The sequence below is a fragment of the Antennarius striatus genome, chromosome 14 (genome assembly GCF_040054535.1).
Source record: "Antennarius striatus isolate MH-2024 chromosome 14, ASM4005453v1, whole genome shotgun sequence".
Taxonomy (NCBI): Eukaryota; Metazoa; Chordata; class Actinopteri; order Lophiiformes; family Antennariidae; genus Antennarius; species Antennarius striatus.
In genome coordinates, this window is record NC_090789.1 from 19,056,274 (window position 1) to 19,070,541 (window position 14,268).

The window sequence follows — 14,268 nt, forward strand, 5'->3', positions numbered from 1 at the left end:
TATTCTAAGGCCTGCTTACAAAAAAACAAACTAAAAAAGATCTTAGAAAGTGTAACTGTAAGAATTTAATTAGAGCATATTTTCCCCGGGACGCGGTCACACTTTAAACAACACGTAACCGTGAATGTCTGTGATTTTAGAAACGGCTGGCTTCTTTATTTCTCTGTGGCTGTTAGATTTCTTCAGCCAACACGTCCACAGGATGTGGATTATTAACCTGACACGGGGGTCAGAATAAACACGCAGCTTTCCTGAACTCCACACACCCGCAGCTCCATCTCAGCCGTGCGTAACGGGCGCAAAGGTGCGTTCAATTCATGGTCATTCCCCCTCCTACCGGGACACCTGAACCAACCAACGGGGCTCCAAGTCCATCCTACAGCCCGGTGGTTTAAGCAGAGGGTCCCGGTGAACCGGTGAATCCAGACCAGTAGACCCGGTCCGACATGAAGCCTGTCCTCACAAACATTCAATGCGCCTCAAACGTTCAAAGAACTGGAAAAGGTGTCGACCCCCCCCCCCCACACACACACACACACACACACACACACAGAGGTCGGACAAAGACAAGAGAGGTCACGTCACCCCAACGTGGAGTCTGTGAAGAGACATTCCTGTCGCTGTGATGAAGAAACAACCATTCCTCTCTGGAACCCCCGGAAACACTCCAACCCTGACCGGCGAGGTGCGTAACTGCGCGTTTATGCAGCTGGACATGAAAACGTTTCTGTCTCACACACACGCGTCAGGAGTGAGGGTGAAAACAGACGCAGCTGTACAGAACGGGCTTACCTGGAGCTGGAGCCGCGGAGCGTCACCGGCGCATTCCGAACAAGTTGTCGGCGCGGAGGAGAAGGTGTGCGCGCTGCGCCCCGGCCGCAGAGGAGACACGCCTCCTGTCGGATGGCAGGACGCGCTGCTTAAAGCGGTGGGGGTGGGAGTGGGGGTGGGGGGGGGGGGCGCTGGACGACGGGACTCAAGGACCGGACGCCTCTCCGGTGTGTCTGGATCCGGATGGTTCAGTCCCGGAGCCCCGCGGACAGCTGCGCTCGAATCCCGCTGGACGCGCATCCAAACCCGGACCGCTGTGTGATCGGGACGGATTCCAAAATGACAGTAACGTGATTAAATTGATAGATATTATCTTCAGTATGTCCTGCGTTTAAAGACAAAGTGATTTGGACTAAAGACATCACCTCATCCAGATCATTTCAGATTTTTTTTTATTCTTCCTGTCTCTATTGAAAACTCAATTTGCTGCTGTGGACTAAAAGTTGTGGTTCTTAAATGTTCTGAGGCTGACAGAAGCAGTGGAGGGAAACTGATTCGATATCACAAATGAAGCAGAAAAATATAAATAAAAATAATTATTATATAGTAAAATACAAATGAATTTTCACACACACACACCAAACCCCGTGGGAGGAAGCAGATGAGTGTGTGAAGCTCTCCTCTTAGCCTCCTATAGGTGGCTGTGAGTCACACCAATAGGAGGAAGAGGAGGATCCACAGACATCTTCATCACAGATTTTTGTCCTGTTGTCACGGAGGAGCCAACAGAAACACATTCAAGAGGTTATTTAAAATAAAAACATGGTTAAAGTTGCAGAATGCAGATTAATTCTGACAAACTATTGTGGACAGTCAGGTGGGGTCAGAGGAGGGGAAAAAAAGGAAAATGGAAGAAATAAATTAAATGGTTATATTTATCCAGTGATGTGTATTATAAAGTTATTTTCCGTTTAACGCCACCAATTTTAGATTATTTTTTACTCAAAATCGCTGAATTTTCACATTTACAGCTGAAATACTGAGAAGAGACCTGTTGTGAGGCAGCAAATTAAAATTAAAATGTTGAAACACGTTTCCTGTATGAAATAAATTTCCATAGTTTAGCTAATGTATATAATGTAAAGTCTTTTTTATCAACAACTGTACGTGTGTAACGACTTTCTTGAGTTGAGCGGTCCTGAAACGACTGGGAAGAGGCACTAAGTGAGGCACGCAGTTCTCCTGCCTCGTGGTAGGGGGCGCTGGTGATCCAAGGGATTCTTCTTGGGACTCCTCCGCCATAGAATAAGTGACAGTAAACTACAATCTATAGTCAGGGAGTCAGGTGCAGCCATTCATTGGTTTTCCGCTCGCCTTGCCTTCCTATAAAAATGGAGGATTACATATCTACACTCAGAACGTTTTCAATGCTTTTGTTCAGAAGGAGCGGCGCGTGGACTTCATTTATAAGTAAACGTAACATAAAATAAACATGTAGGAAACAATATAACATTTATTTAATCAAATGTGCTCATTTGTGTGTCACAGTTTGTACATGTAAATAATTCTGCTCTGAGACTTTAAACATAACCCACTCACTGTTAATTAAATGGTGAATAAGCTACACTATAGGTTCATGTGTTTGTAAAAAAAAATTCATTCATTCATTCATTCATCTTCTTGGCCACTTATAACAGCTGTTGTGTCCCTTAAACTGCTGCTCAGAGATACTTTAAATCATTTGTGAGAAATCCTCATGAATTTGCATTGAAACCCCTGAAATGATCATTTTTTGATCGGCAAACTTACCCTTTCATAGCGTGAATATTTGCCTTGTGAAGGAGTGAATCTTTAATCTTTCACCACTCAGCGTGAACACTCCTATTTGAGTTCACCAAATCAAAGAGAGGAGCCAGAAATAAGGGGGGACTAAGGGAGGCTGTCAGACAGAGAGAACTGCATCAAGATACACATTAGTGGTGAAGGAGCACATCCCTGCAGCCATAGAGGCCTGATCTGAGAGCGCAGTCTGGGGCTGAAATAAAAGGGATCTTTGATTCCCAACCCCCCCATCCCCAACACACACACACACACACACACACACACACACCCACACACACAAGAAAAGTTAAATCATGGACTCCAGACACAAATGCTGACAGTCCAGTGATCTACTTCTCTGTCCTATGACAGATGCAAATGGCTGAGACTCTTGTCAATCAAGTCCATCTAACTGTTAGACATCAATAACAATAACACAAGTAATTCTAAGTAAAGAGAAAGCAGAATTTACAGCCTGTTCATTTATTCTATGGCTCCTTTTATCGCCCTACTGTTATTATACCTTTATTACTGTCACAGTTCTACATTGGATAGATGGGCACATTAACCAGATCTAAACCCAAACAGGATGCCCTTCACCGGGGGCTCAAGAGAACCTTTAGCTGATCTCTTGCCTCTGTGATGCCAAGATCTTGATTGGATGTCTCCCCTTTGAAATTCTGATAGTGCTGTGTCCGTAATGGTGATTATGGTGAGCACGGAATCAGGATTTGATTGCATAGAGGGAGCCTGAGAAACAGCTGCAGCCTTAAAGAGCTGTAATATTTACCATCATCTAGTGCGAACAAACGAACGAACAAACAAATGAACGAATTAATGTGCTTTATATGTACTGCATAGTGTCTGAAACCAATGATTACCCCAGACAGATACCCCTCACTCCCTAACAGGACTGTTTGATGGTGTCAGGACTGAAATCCTTCATATATCTGTGTGCTAGTTGCTACTGAATGACAACTGCTCATCATAAATCTGATTAAATATTACCTTTTACACTAAGAACAACATAAGATGTTGAAATGTTTTTCTTTATTTCATTTTCTTCATCCAATGACAACGTTGTATAGTATCAGTCAACGCTACATAAAGCATGGATTCTGTACAAACCAAAGAAATAAATATATGACTGTTATACTGTGGATACAGTTTTCAGGTCAGTTTTTATGTAAGACTAACATCTATTTTAGTTTTGTTTTTGAAAACTAAACTCATCCACTGACGATCAGTCTGGTTTTAACAGATCATGAAGGCTGGCTTTTGTTTGAGAACTAAATTAACTGACATCAAGATCTTCATTTCTGATATGAATGGAGTCTCATCAGGATACATGTCATTCCAAGGAAATTTTATTTGAAAGTTTTTCTGACCTCTGTGATTTATGTTTTGTGTTGAAATGCCTAACTCAGCAAAAATAACTCATACTCCTTTTTGAAGAAACACAAACTGTTGTGAACCAACTTCATTGGGAGCTAAGGGGTTTACTTTATAGTGGCATAAATGATTTTTCCATGTTTATTTTTATATAAACGGTTTATTAATTGAGAATTTAAAATAGCTTTTTCCCTATTATGTGCCCTTTGCTGAGCCTCCATCTACCAATGTCTTTAACAAAGCTAATGAGTGTGAACAAATCTAGTGAACCTCAAGAAGTCTAGTGAACCTTAAAAAACCAAGTAAACAAGTTCAAGGACTGCACTTACAAAGTCTTTCTAGTCTGACTGATAATTCAAAGTGCCTTACACACATGAAATCAGATCAAGAGAACCTAAACCTCAATCCAGACTCGAATATAAAATCCTAGATATTGACACTATGTTTGTTAGAGTTTGTAGATGTTAATTTCCTAGCTTATAATAGTTACTTTCTAGTTGTTACAGCCTTACACTGGTATGGACACAGCTTCTCAATGGGCAACGCTACTTGATTACTCGTTCACTCCTCTACCCTCCGATCTGCCTGTTATCAAACGACCCCACCCAAAATGTTTACCATCCAGACACGCTATGTTTAAAACCTGCTATAAATGTGATGTTTAAGAACAATGAAAGAACATTAACATTTGTAACATTACTGGTGATATATTTTTGATCAACTATTAAGATTTTAGAAGTTAGCAGTTACTGAGGAGAAGAAGAAGAAAAGGCTGAACTGAGGAAGACTGTGGAAGACAAAAGGAGCCTGACAAGGAGTATTTGTCTATTATTTAGCTTATAACATTATAGCACTGCTAGAGAGATCATTTCTGTATGTATGGGGAAAGGAAATGAATGTCCAATTCTATACGAAATATGTTTATTGAAAATAGCTGAATATAGTCCTCTGAAATTCTGACTTTACATTACTAACTTTGTTTCTCAGTAATTTAAATATATTATCTTAAATATAGCTTTACTTTGTCATTTAGTTTCATTTATTATTATTCTGAACACATCGTTAATATGTGAATTCTTGAGCTGCCTTTTTAACAGTGTTTTGTCCTTCCTTGTGTCATCTATGGAGAAATGCTGCTGGTTTTCCGTATTTACAGAGATGACTTAGACATTCGTATCTTAGTGCATTTCTATCCATGTCATTGATGTGGTCATTATCTCCAGCTGACATTCTGCCATATAAGTGTCATCAATTGCCAGGCATAAAAGGGTAATGTTAATGGATTCTGCTGCACACAGAATCAGTTCACATGACTGTCAAAGTTCTCCATAATGGTTTACCGCTCTCAAAGCTGGATCATTGTATCATTGATGTCAGCCGATGTGATTCTGCTTTCCATGTAAAATCAACATGCGGATGAAGTGAACAGACCCCTACCTCTACCTTCAAGTCCTGATCTGAATACAGGACTTGAAGCTTAGACCTCAATCTCCCTCAATACACAAGCATTGGACATCACCTTTCAGGACACTCTGGAGTTCCTCCTCCTCAAACACATCTCACATCATCAAATTTCCATGAACTGACTAATTTGTGTCAGTCCAGAGAAAAGTATACTCCATGAGTTTATCAAGAATGGTCATGTACAGAATTCTGTAGCGCTTACTGGGGATCCTCGCTCATAAGGAGCCTGGAAAGCTTCCTCTGACCTCTTCTCTTGACAAAAGCAAGAAGAGACTCAACAGACCATCCATGTTCGTCTGATGGACATCAAACACTATGTCAGTCTCGGAGCACATTAGCTCATATGTCTACAGTTTCAACACGAACCTAAAATCCTCTTGTGCCATTACAAACCCTTTGGCACAATCCAGCATGTCTTCATCAATTGCCTTATATGCAATCATGTTATCACACGTCCCTCAGCTCATGCCTTGGTCAGACACTGTTGCCACATTGGTGCAACACAACTCAGGTAGTATTAAAGTCAGAGTAAAGAGAGGAGGAGAGAGGAGCCAACAGCTGGCTCCTCCCTATTGGTTTGGTCGAATGGTATGGCTGGCTGTTCACTGCAGAAACTTGAATGTAAAATTTGTGAGTCCATCCCCCAGATCAAAATTGATTAACCCTTTTTCTGTGCGTCTCTGTCTTCCCAGGTCATTAAAGGACTCCTCGACGTGCCATGTCAGCAGGATGATGTCAGCCAAGGACACTGTTCTGATGGCTGCCACTGCTCCTCCTCCACTGCCTTGGGCTGTCAACAGTGGGTCTTTGTATACTGTCTGGAAACTATAGGATATTTCAATAATTGATGTCTTGACATACTGATGGTCTTGGGGTGAACATATGGTACACATATAGCTGCACTTACACCATGTTTTGTGAGGTGACTGATTAGCCACCTCAACAGGAGGAGTTATAGGATGTTGGGGCGGCAGATGCTCAGTCCACTCAGTCTTGGACTGGGGACCGGAAGTCACCGCTTCAAGACCAGCGTGGGCCAAAAATATTTGGATGTGAACTGGCCAGGTTCACCTCCTGAGCACGGCCGAGGAGCCCTCGAGCAAGGCACCGCCCCTTACAAGCTGCCCATTATATATATCATACAGGTCCGTTTGTATATTGGCCTGTACGATATATATGTATCGCACATATACCGCTGGCCAAGACTGGACCCAGCTGACCCCTGCTTTCTCCAGGATTTTGCTGCCCAAACCAGCAGGAAGCTCTAGGCTCCTGATTCGGCTGACAACCAGATGCGGCGGTGGACAGCCGTCACAGCATGGCTGTCGGCCTTCCTCAGTATTCCAGCTCCAGTCTCTGCGCCTGTCCCCGAACCTGTTCCAGCACCAGTCCCAGAGCCACTTCCAGCACCAACTTCCACACCAGTTCCAGAGCCCGAGCCCCAGCCTGCTCCCGAGTCCGAGCCCCAGCCTGCTCCCGAGTCCGAGCCCCAGCCTGCTCCCATGTCCGAGCCCCAGCCTGCTCCCATGTCCGAGCCCCAGCCTGCTCCTGAGTCCGAGCCCCGGCCTGCTCCCATGTCCGAGCCCCAGCCTGTACCCATGCCCGAACCCCAGTCTGTCCCTACGCCCGGACCCCAGCCTGCTCCTGAATATCTTCCTGACCCTGGGCTTGAACTCCATTTTGTCCTGTAGTCCGATCCTGACCCTCCCCCAGGACTGTTTTCAGGACGTTGGGGGCTGTCCCTTGAGAGGGGGCGAGTACTGTCACGGTTCGGTGTTGGTGCTATGCTGCTCTGCTTTCCTGGGGTGTGACAGGTGCAGAAGCTGAACTTGTGGGCGGAGCCTCGTCTCCACACCTGTTGCTTGTCTCCACACCTGTACCTGATCGGACTGATTAGCCCGTGTCTTTATAAGCCGCCTCGCCTTTGGTCCTTTGCCAGGTTGTTTTTGATCTTCTGCCCATGACTCCAGTTCACTGGATTCCTCATGTTTCCTTGATTTTTGCTTTACTTCAGTAAAAATATGGATAAAAACCTCTCCACCGGCGTCCTGCATTTGGGTTCTAATCCTGCTCATCCTGTCACTGATGGACAAGGATAAACTATGCCACACCTTGTGGTGTTAAAGAATAATGGGGATCTCAAATCACATTTTAGAATGATTGGTTTTTCACTTTTCTAGCATGAAGATGACGCAATCAGCATTCAGAAGGAGCAGCGCTGTTTATGACTGCGAAGAGAGATTTTCTTCTTCTCGTCCTTTCTGCATTTTTGTTAAGAGCTGCCCTCATTGGAAGAAGTTCCAATACCCTGTGTCTTCTCTCCCCCTCCCTCACACCAGTGGCCTGGATGCCTCCTTAACTCCATCAGTGAAACTCCTCATTGGTCTTCCTCTTCTCGTTTTGCTTGGCAGTTCCATCTCTATTGTCATTTTCCCTTCATGCATCTGATAATGTCGTAGCAAACTTGGAAGAAATGTTTCCTTCAGTCCTCATTCCAGTGACTTAATTTCAGAGTACTCCTACTGTAAACCCTCCCAAATCAGGTAGGTGATTGTGCTGTAGGCTCACTATCAGCAAATAAGTATTACCCCTCTGAAAAGAAGTCACAAACACAGAATCCATTGCATGAAGAAAATGGTGTCATAGTAAACCTAAACCAATGTACTCCAAACGCCAGAGCAGCTGATTACTCTGCATTAATAGAGAACAGTAACAAGCCCACGCTGAAAACTTGAACGTGGAAATAAAATATAATTGCAGCGATAGAAAAATCAATGTCTCGAAATTTCATTTGTTCAGCTTGATTTGTTCTTACTTTTTACAAAATCAAGTAGAAGTTTAATAATGAAAATCAATATGCTCCTGAGAATCATTTCATGTAGCTATATTAGAAGTCTTCCACCCCATCTGGTTGCTGGAATAAATTAGGTGAAATTATTATTAGGTTTCTGTGGAACACAGCCAAAATAATGTAATTCATCTACAGAGGAAGGATTAATGTAACTGTAATATTTGTATTCTATAGCCCAAAATCTAGAAGAACCTGGACTAAATCCAGTGGATTTTAATATTATATATATATATATATATATATATATATATATATATATATATATATATATATATATATATATATAGTTATATATATATATACACTATATATATAGTTATATATATACTATATAAACACACACATATACTAAATATATTAAATATTATATATAATATATAGTATATTTATATCATATACACTGGAAATGTATATATTATATTCCCAATGTATGTCTCCCTGAGCTTATTAGCTTTTCCACGTGTTTGTTTAGGTCGGCTGCTAATGGGGCTGTTTGCTGCTTGCTTCATGTTACTTTGCCTTTGCCCATGGAAATATCATCCGAAGACTGGGCAACAATATCAGGACCGACAAGTCAAACAGGAGAAATACAAATAAATAAAACTCAAAATGATGCATTGTATTTTACAGGGCTTGCCCTTTAGTGTAGACTCTGGGATGTGTGTGTGTGTGTGTGTGTGTGTGTGTGTGTGCGTGCGTGCGTGCGTGCGTGTGTGTGTGTGTGTGTGTGTCTGTGTGTGTGTGTGTGTGTGTGTGTGATAATAGAAAGAGAGGGAGCTATAATTTGAGTGTGAATCATTCTCCAACTGTTCTCCAGAGTAAAGTTCTCTTGAGGCGTAGCCACAGTATCTGTTGACTCTACAGACAGAGAGACGGGAGAGGGAGATTTTGAGATTTATAATCACGTTTATTCATAAAAGCCGTATTACAACATAATCTCGTAAACACAAAATTTAAGAGATTCACGCAAAAAGAAATTCACATCTCAATAACAAACAATTGTAGGATTTTCAACAGTTCTGTGTGTTTCCTGAACAAAGAAAACATCTAACTTTTTAACATTTATCAAAGTAAAAAACAGAGGCTCTTGTCTCCATGTCCCCTGCTCTATTCACATTTTCACATTCAATGTACTTAAAGCGAGAAAAAAAAAAAGCAAAGCAGACAAAATTTTTTAAAAAAGAGAAAGTTTTGATTTTTAAAATCACGTTTATTCATAAAGTCGAAATACAAGATAATCACATTGACACAAAATGAAAAAGAGATTCACGTAAATTTCTTTTTACATCTCAAAAACAAACAATGGTAGTTCAGAGAGAGAGAGAGAGATTTTATTTTATTTAAATCACATTTATTCATAAAAGCCAAATTACAAGTGTGTGTGAGAGAGCGCGATTTGATTTTGTAAAATCATGTTTCTTCATAAACTCGAAATACAAGATAGTCATCAATCATCAATCAATCAAGTTTTATTGATAAAACCATTAATCATGGCAACAGACATTTCAAAGCGTGTTAACAGACAGAAAAACCCAACTGAACCCTCCAGACCATATGGGACAGTGGTGGGGAAAAACTCCCTCGTTGAGGAAGAAACTCCGGGCAGGACCCAAAATCTTTTGGGCGGCCATCCGCCTTGACCGGTTGGGTGGAAAAGAAATAAAGGAAGATAAGAACAGGGAAAGAGAAATAGAGAGACAGAGAGAGAGTGGCAGATAGGCCTGATAGAGTCAGTGAGATAATGACCTTGACCTAGTTTTCTCAAGGTCATTATCTCATTTTCATCCCAGGCTCAGGAGGGATGCCCATACTCTCCCCAGACACCTCTTCCTGCTCCTCCAGGGGGATCCTGAGGCATTCCAGGGCCAGCCAAGAGACATAGTCTCTAACTCTCATAATTTAATAATTTTCATAATTTCATAATCATAGTCTGTATTTTTTTAAAATAAACAAAAAGAAAAATTTTAAAGACATAATTTTACCACATAGGGTGTAAATATGCACATTTTCAGTGGGTATGAGTACATATTAGCACCAAAGATTGTTTGCTTTAAAGTGGGGTTTTTTGTAGCTTTCTATATGTTTTAACTGCAAATTGAAAAAGCAAAGTTGGAAAGTTTTACTGATTAATTTAGAAAGTACGACAGTTTCACTTTAAATTGACGTACTTCTCAGTAAATGTGGGAAATGGAGTCATTTCATCGCTGGCCGTCTTCGTGGATTAGTTTGTTTAAACTACAACACCCAGAGTTCCAAGCGAACAGGCAGTTCCTGTTGATGTAGCCGGCAGACAGCTCACGCGTTCAGATGACATGTCGGAGGAGAGTTGATGGTGATCTCTGAAGGTTCCGTCCCGGCAGGCAGACGTTAGCTTCAGGTCTGTGGGCTTGATGTCCACCGCTGTAGCTAACGGCTAACAGAGCTAACACCGCTAGCAGAGCTAACACTGCTAACAGACGTGGAGCTGACACGACTAGCTACCCGAACAGCCAGCCGGTCATTGGAGGTGATTAAAGCGGCTCAATCGTTCTCATTAGTGGAGGCAGACATGGCGACTTGGCCCTAAACTTAGCTAACGTAACTCAGAGTTCAGAAAACAACTTCTGGGTTTAGCAGGAGATAGTTTCCGGTTCGGTGCAGCTCCTTTTGGACTTCCGGTCTTCACGCAGACCGTATGTCCAACCGTATGACCGTATGTACAACCGTATGATCGTATGTCCAACCGTATGATCGTATGTACAACCGTATGATCGTATGTCCAACACAACTCCCACCACCGGTTTACCGTCAAAGGTTGGACTGCTGTGTCTCTATGAGGATCTTTATCGACTATGTACTACTAAGTGACCCGAGGGACGACACCTGTTGTCCTGCTTTTGAAGACATACTTCTAATGTTGTTATAATGTGTGTTTCCCACTCAGAATCAAACCGATGTCTCCGCCACGCCTCACGGGAGCACTGCGCTCCTTCTCCAGCGTCAGCAAGAAGGACGACTTCAGCCAGCAGCTGTATGACCTGAAGGTGAGAGGGAAGCCTCCACTGTTGTCATGACAACACCAGTGTTTCATAGGAGTGTGGAAAAAGCGCTACTAAAGTCTGAACGTAACATCCACTGGATGTAATGCTTTAATTGAGTTTTTTAAAACACAATATCAGAAGGAAAAAAGTGAACAGTGTCCGTATAACACGTCATTATGCATGGTGTTTCAAATTAAATGGAAAGTTCACAATCACCATTGTCAATCTGTAAAATCCATGCATTAATTGTTGACCCATTGCCCACCTGTTGCTCAGCTTTATGTGGTAGCATTTGTGTTTTTCTTTAAGTGTCATCTATCAGAACCCACCTGACCTGAATCCCAACCACTGACCTGAGCCAGGACTGTTTTCTCCCTCATTGTGAAGCACAGTAGCCCAAATGTCCCTGAATGTAGCCGGCTAGGAACATCTAGTAACTAAAAACGAATTGAAGAGACAATGATGAAAAACAATATATGACATAGATTAACTGAGGCAACAGCAAAATCAACAAAGAGTAATCATTAGAGTAGAGTATAACTTTATTTATCCCTATAGGAAGTTCCGTCAGGGAAATTAATTTCTCCGTCGCACACTGCACAGTACACAAAACACAGAAAAAGCACACAGAAAGCACCAGCACAGAGAAAGTAGTACAACGTGAAATAGATTAATAGCCCATCAAGAATATATAAACTGAAAATCATAAATAGGTATAGAAATTAAAAAAAAAAAACAGGCCTAGTTAAGTATGGTTATAGTGAAATGTCTATAGTGTTTGCATTGTTTTTAGAATGAGTTCAAGAGTAACATTTCTTGGTCAGCTGATTGGCTTCACCAGGTTTAATCGACAGATACAATCGGGCATCATCAGCATAACAACTAAATTTGACAGAGTGTTTCCTTATCAGATTATCAGAACCTACTTGTGGACCAATACCTCAAGAACCCAGCCTTGAGGAACTCCATAGCTAACTGTAGTGGACTGGGTAGAGTTATTGTTAACGTTAACAAACTGGAAATGATCAGTTAGATAGGACTAATACCACATCAGTAGTAATCCCTTAATACCAACAGTTTTGCCCAGTCATTACAAAAGAATAAGATGGTGGATAGTATCGAAAGCTGCACTAAGATCCGAGACAACCAGTATAGAAACAAGTCCTTTGTCTGAAGTGGTTAGGTTCAGTATATTATGGAGGTGACTGCTAAGTAAGGGTAAAACTTTTTTGATGAGGGATTAGGTCGAACAGGCAAGAAGATGGTTTAGTTGAGGAGACTATTGAAATAAGGTGACTGATGGCTGTAGGAGAAAAGAAATGACGGTTCCATGAGTACCTATGGGCATCCCTGTGCTTGAACAAGGTATTTTATATGGAAACAGTGACAGATTGAGTCCCAGAACCCCAGCAGTGGGTGGAGGTGAGCCCGACTATATCTTAACTATATCTCTCACCCTCCATCATGAGCTCTGGCTCTTCCTCATTTGTGGCTGATGATCGTTGTGTGCTGAGCCCAGCCAGGCTTCATGGGCAGCGGCCCAAACACCAGGCACTCACATACCAGCCTGGAACCGGGACTCGGTCCAGGATGAGGCCTCGGTTCTGCCATAATGGGCAACGTCATGGTCCTGGCTTTCATTTTACTCACAGGGGCTTTTAATCTCGCCCGTCACCCAGGACCCCTTTTTTTTTATCATGTGAGACCCTACCAGGAGGGTAGAGTCCCTGACAACATAGGTCCTAGGATCACTTGGGTAATAAACTCCTCCACCATTATAAGGTGGCAGTTCAAGGGGGAGAATTTAAAAATGACTAGAATTAGTGTTGTTGTCCTGCTGCTGCTCTTGTAGTCATTTTAGCATTTGTGTGTGTGTGTGTGTGTGTGTGTGTGTGTGTGTGTGTGTGTTCATATGTTTAAACTGTCTTCTACTTCATTTTCTTTTTTGTCTCTATTTTGCAGTCCTGTAAATCATAGCAAGATCTTTTGTAAAATCACTTTTTTTTTCTTGTGTCAGCGATGGTTTCCAGGAAGTGTTTCTTCTTCCTGAGACTTGAAATGAAACCAGCAGTATAATCAAAATTCACTTCAACAAGTTCACCTCAAGCTAAACCCTCTAAGTAGAAAAAGTGCTTCTCCAGGGATCAGATCACTAAACTCACTTTGAGATTGTCTTTCAGGTTGTTAAAGTCCTTACTTTTGTCAGGCATAGAGAATCTGATTGAGTGAAGTCAAAATGTTAATGATTATTCTTACCTCAGAGTCTCAACCTGTTTGGATGTAATTCTTTACCTCTCTAATGGTTGAAGCTCATTAACATGGACTTTTATGTGAAACTTCCAATTAAATTTTTATGTAACAAGCAAGCCTAATTTTGGCATCTCTACCAAGCTCAGATATATTTGAAATACAGGCACACCAGCGTAACTGGTGAATCTAGAATGTGAGTATGAATGTTCTATTCTAAATTAAACCTTTCAGCATATTGATGAATACACTAAAAGATATACTTGTTTTTTTAGATATATGTATTTAATTCAAGCCTCATTTTTGTTTTTCCACCAGACATCAATCTTAAAAGAAAGCCATAAAGTGCATAGTGGCCATCAGTGTTCTAAAGCGTCTTTCATGTGCTTGGTGAATATTGACAAATGTCATTATTTAAAGGGAAGAGATGTTGTTTTGACTGCGCCCATAAATATACATTAGCCCGACAATGAGAGCATACAAACATAATGCCTCCTCTTCCAAAGTAATGCTTTTACTTTGTCAATGCAGTCATTCAAAAGCAGGAATTAATGAATACTTTCATTGGCTTCTAAGTCACAATATCTCAGTATTAAAGCCTTCACAGTGATGGCTTTGTCCAGTAAACCATCTAGATGTTATTATTATTAAAAAAAAACATTCAAAGCATTAAAATTATTTTTTTAAATTGTTAAGTGGGCA

At 41.5% G+C, this 14,268-nt stretch overlaps 2 protein-coding genes across 6 annotated transcripts in view; one reads left to right on the forward strand and one right to left on the reverse strand.

Moving 5' to 3' along the window:
* grik2 (glutamate receptor, ionotropic, kainate 2) overlaps positions 1–871 on the reverse strand; it is a 182,736-nt gene extending 181,865 nt beyond the window's left edge. For all 3 annotated transcript variants that reach the window (XM_068332729.1, XM_068332727.1, XM_068332728.1), the window contains exon 1: positions 793–871. The gene's annotated coding sequence lies outside the window, so the exon portion shown is untranslated. The remainder of the gene's footprint in view (positions 1–792) is intronic.
* Positions 872–10,577: 9,706 nt separating this feature from the next.
* The window catches only part of ascc3 (activating signal cointegrator 1 complex subunit 3), a 90,558-nt gene continuing 86,867 nt past the window's right edge, over positions 10,578–14,268 (forward strand). The window contains exons 1-2 of one of the 3 annotated variants that reach the window (XM_068332877.1): positions 10,578–10,805; positions 11,223–11,322. In XM_068332877.1, coding sequence (XP_068188978.1) covers positions 11,233–11,322 — 90 coding nt within the window. In that variant the 5' untranslated portion in view covers positions 10,578–10,805; positions 11,223–11,232. Of the gene's footprint in view, positions 10,806–11,018; positions 11,093–11,222; positions 11,323–14,268 lie in introns of those variants that run through there. The other 2 variants (XM_068332878.1, XM_068332876.1) reach the window with 2 other exon arrangements.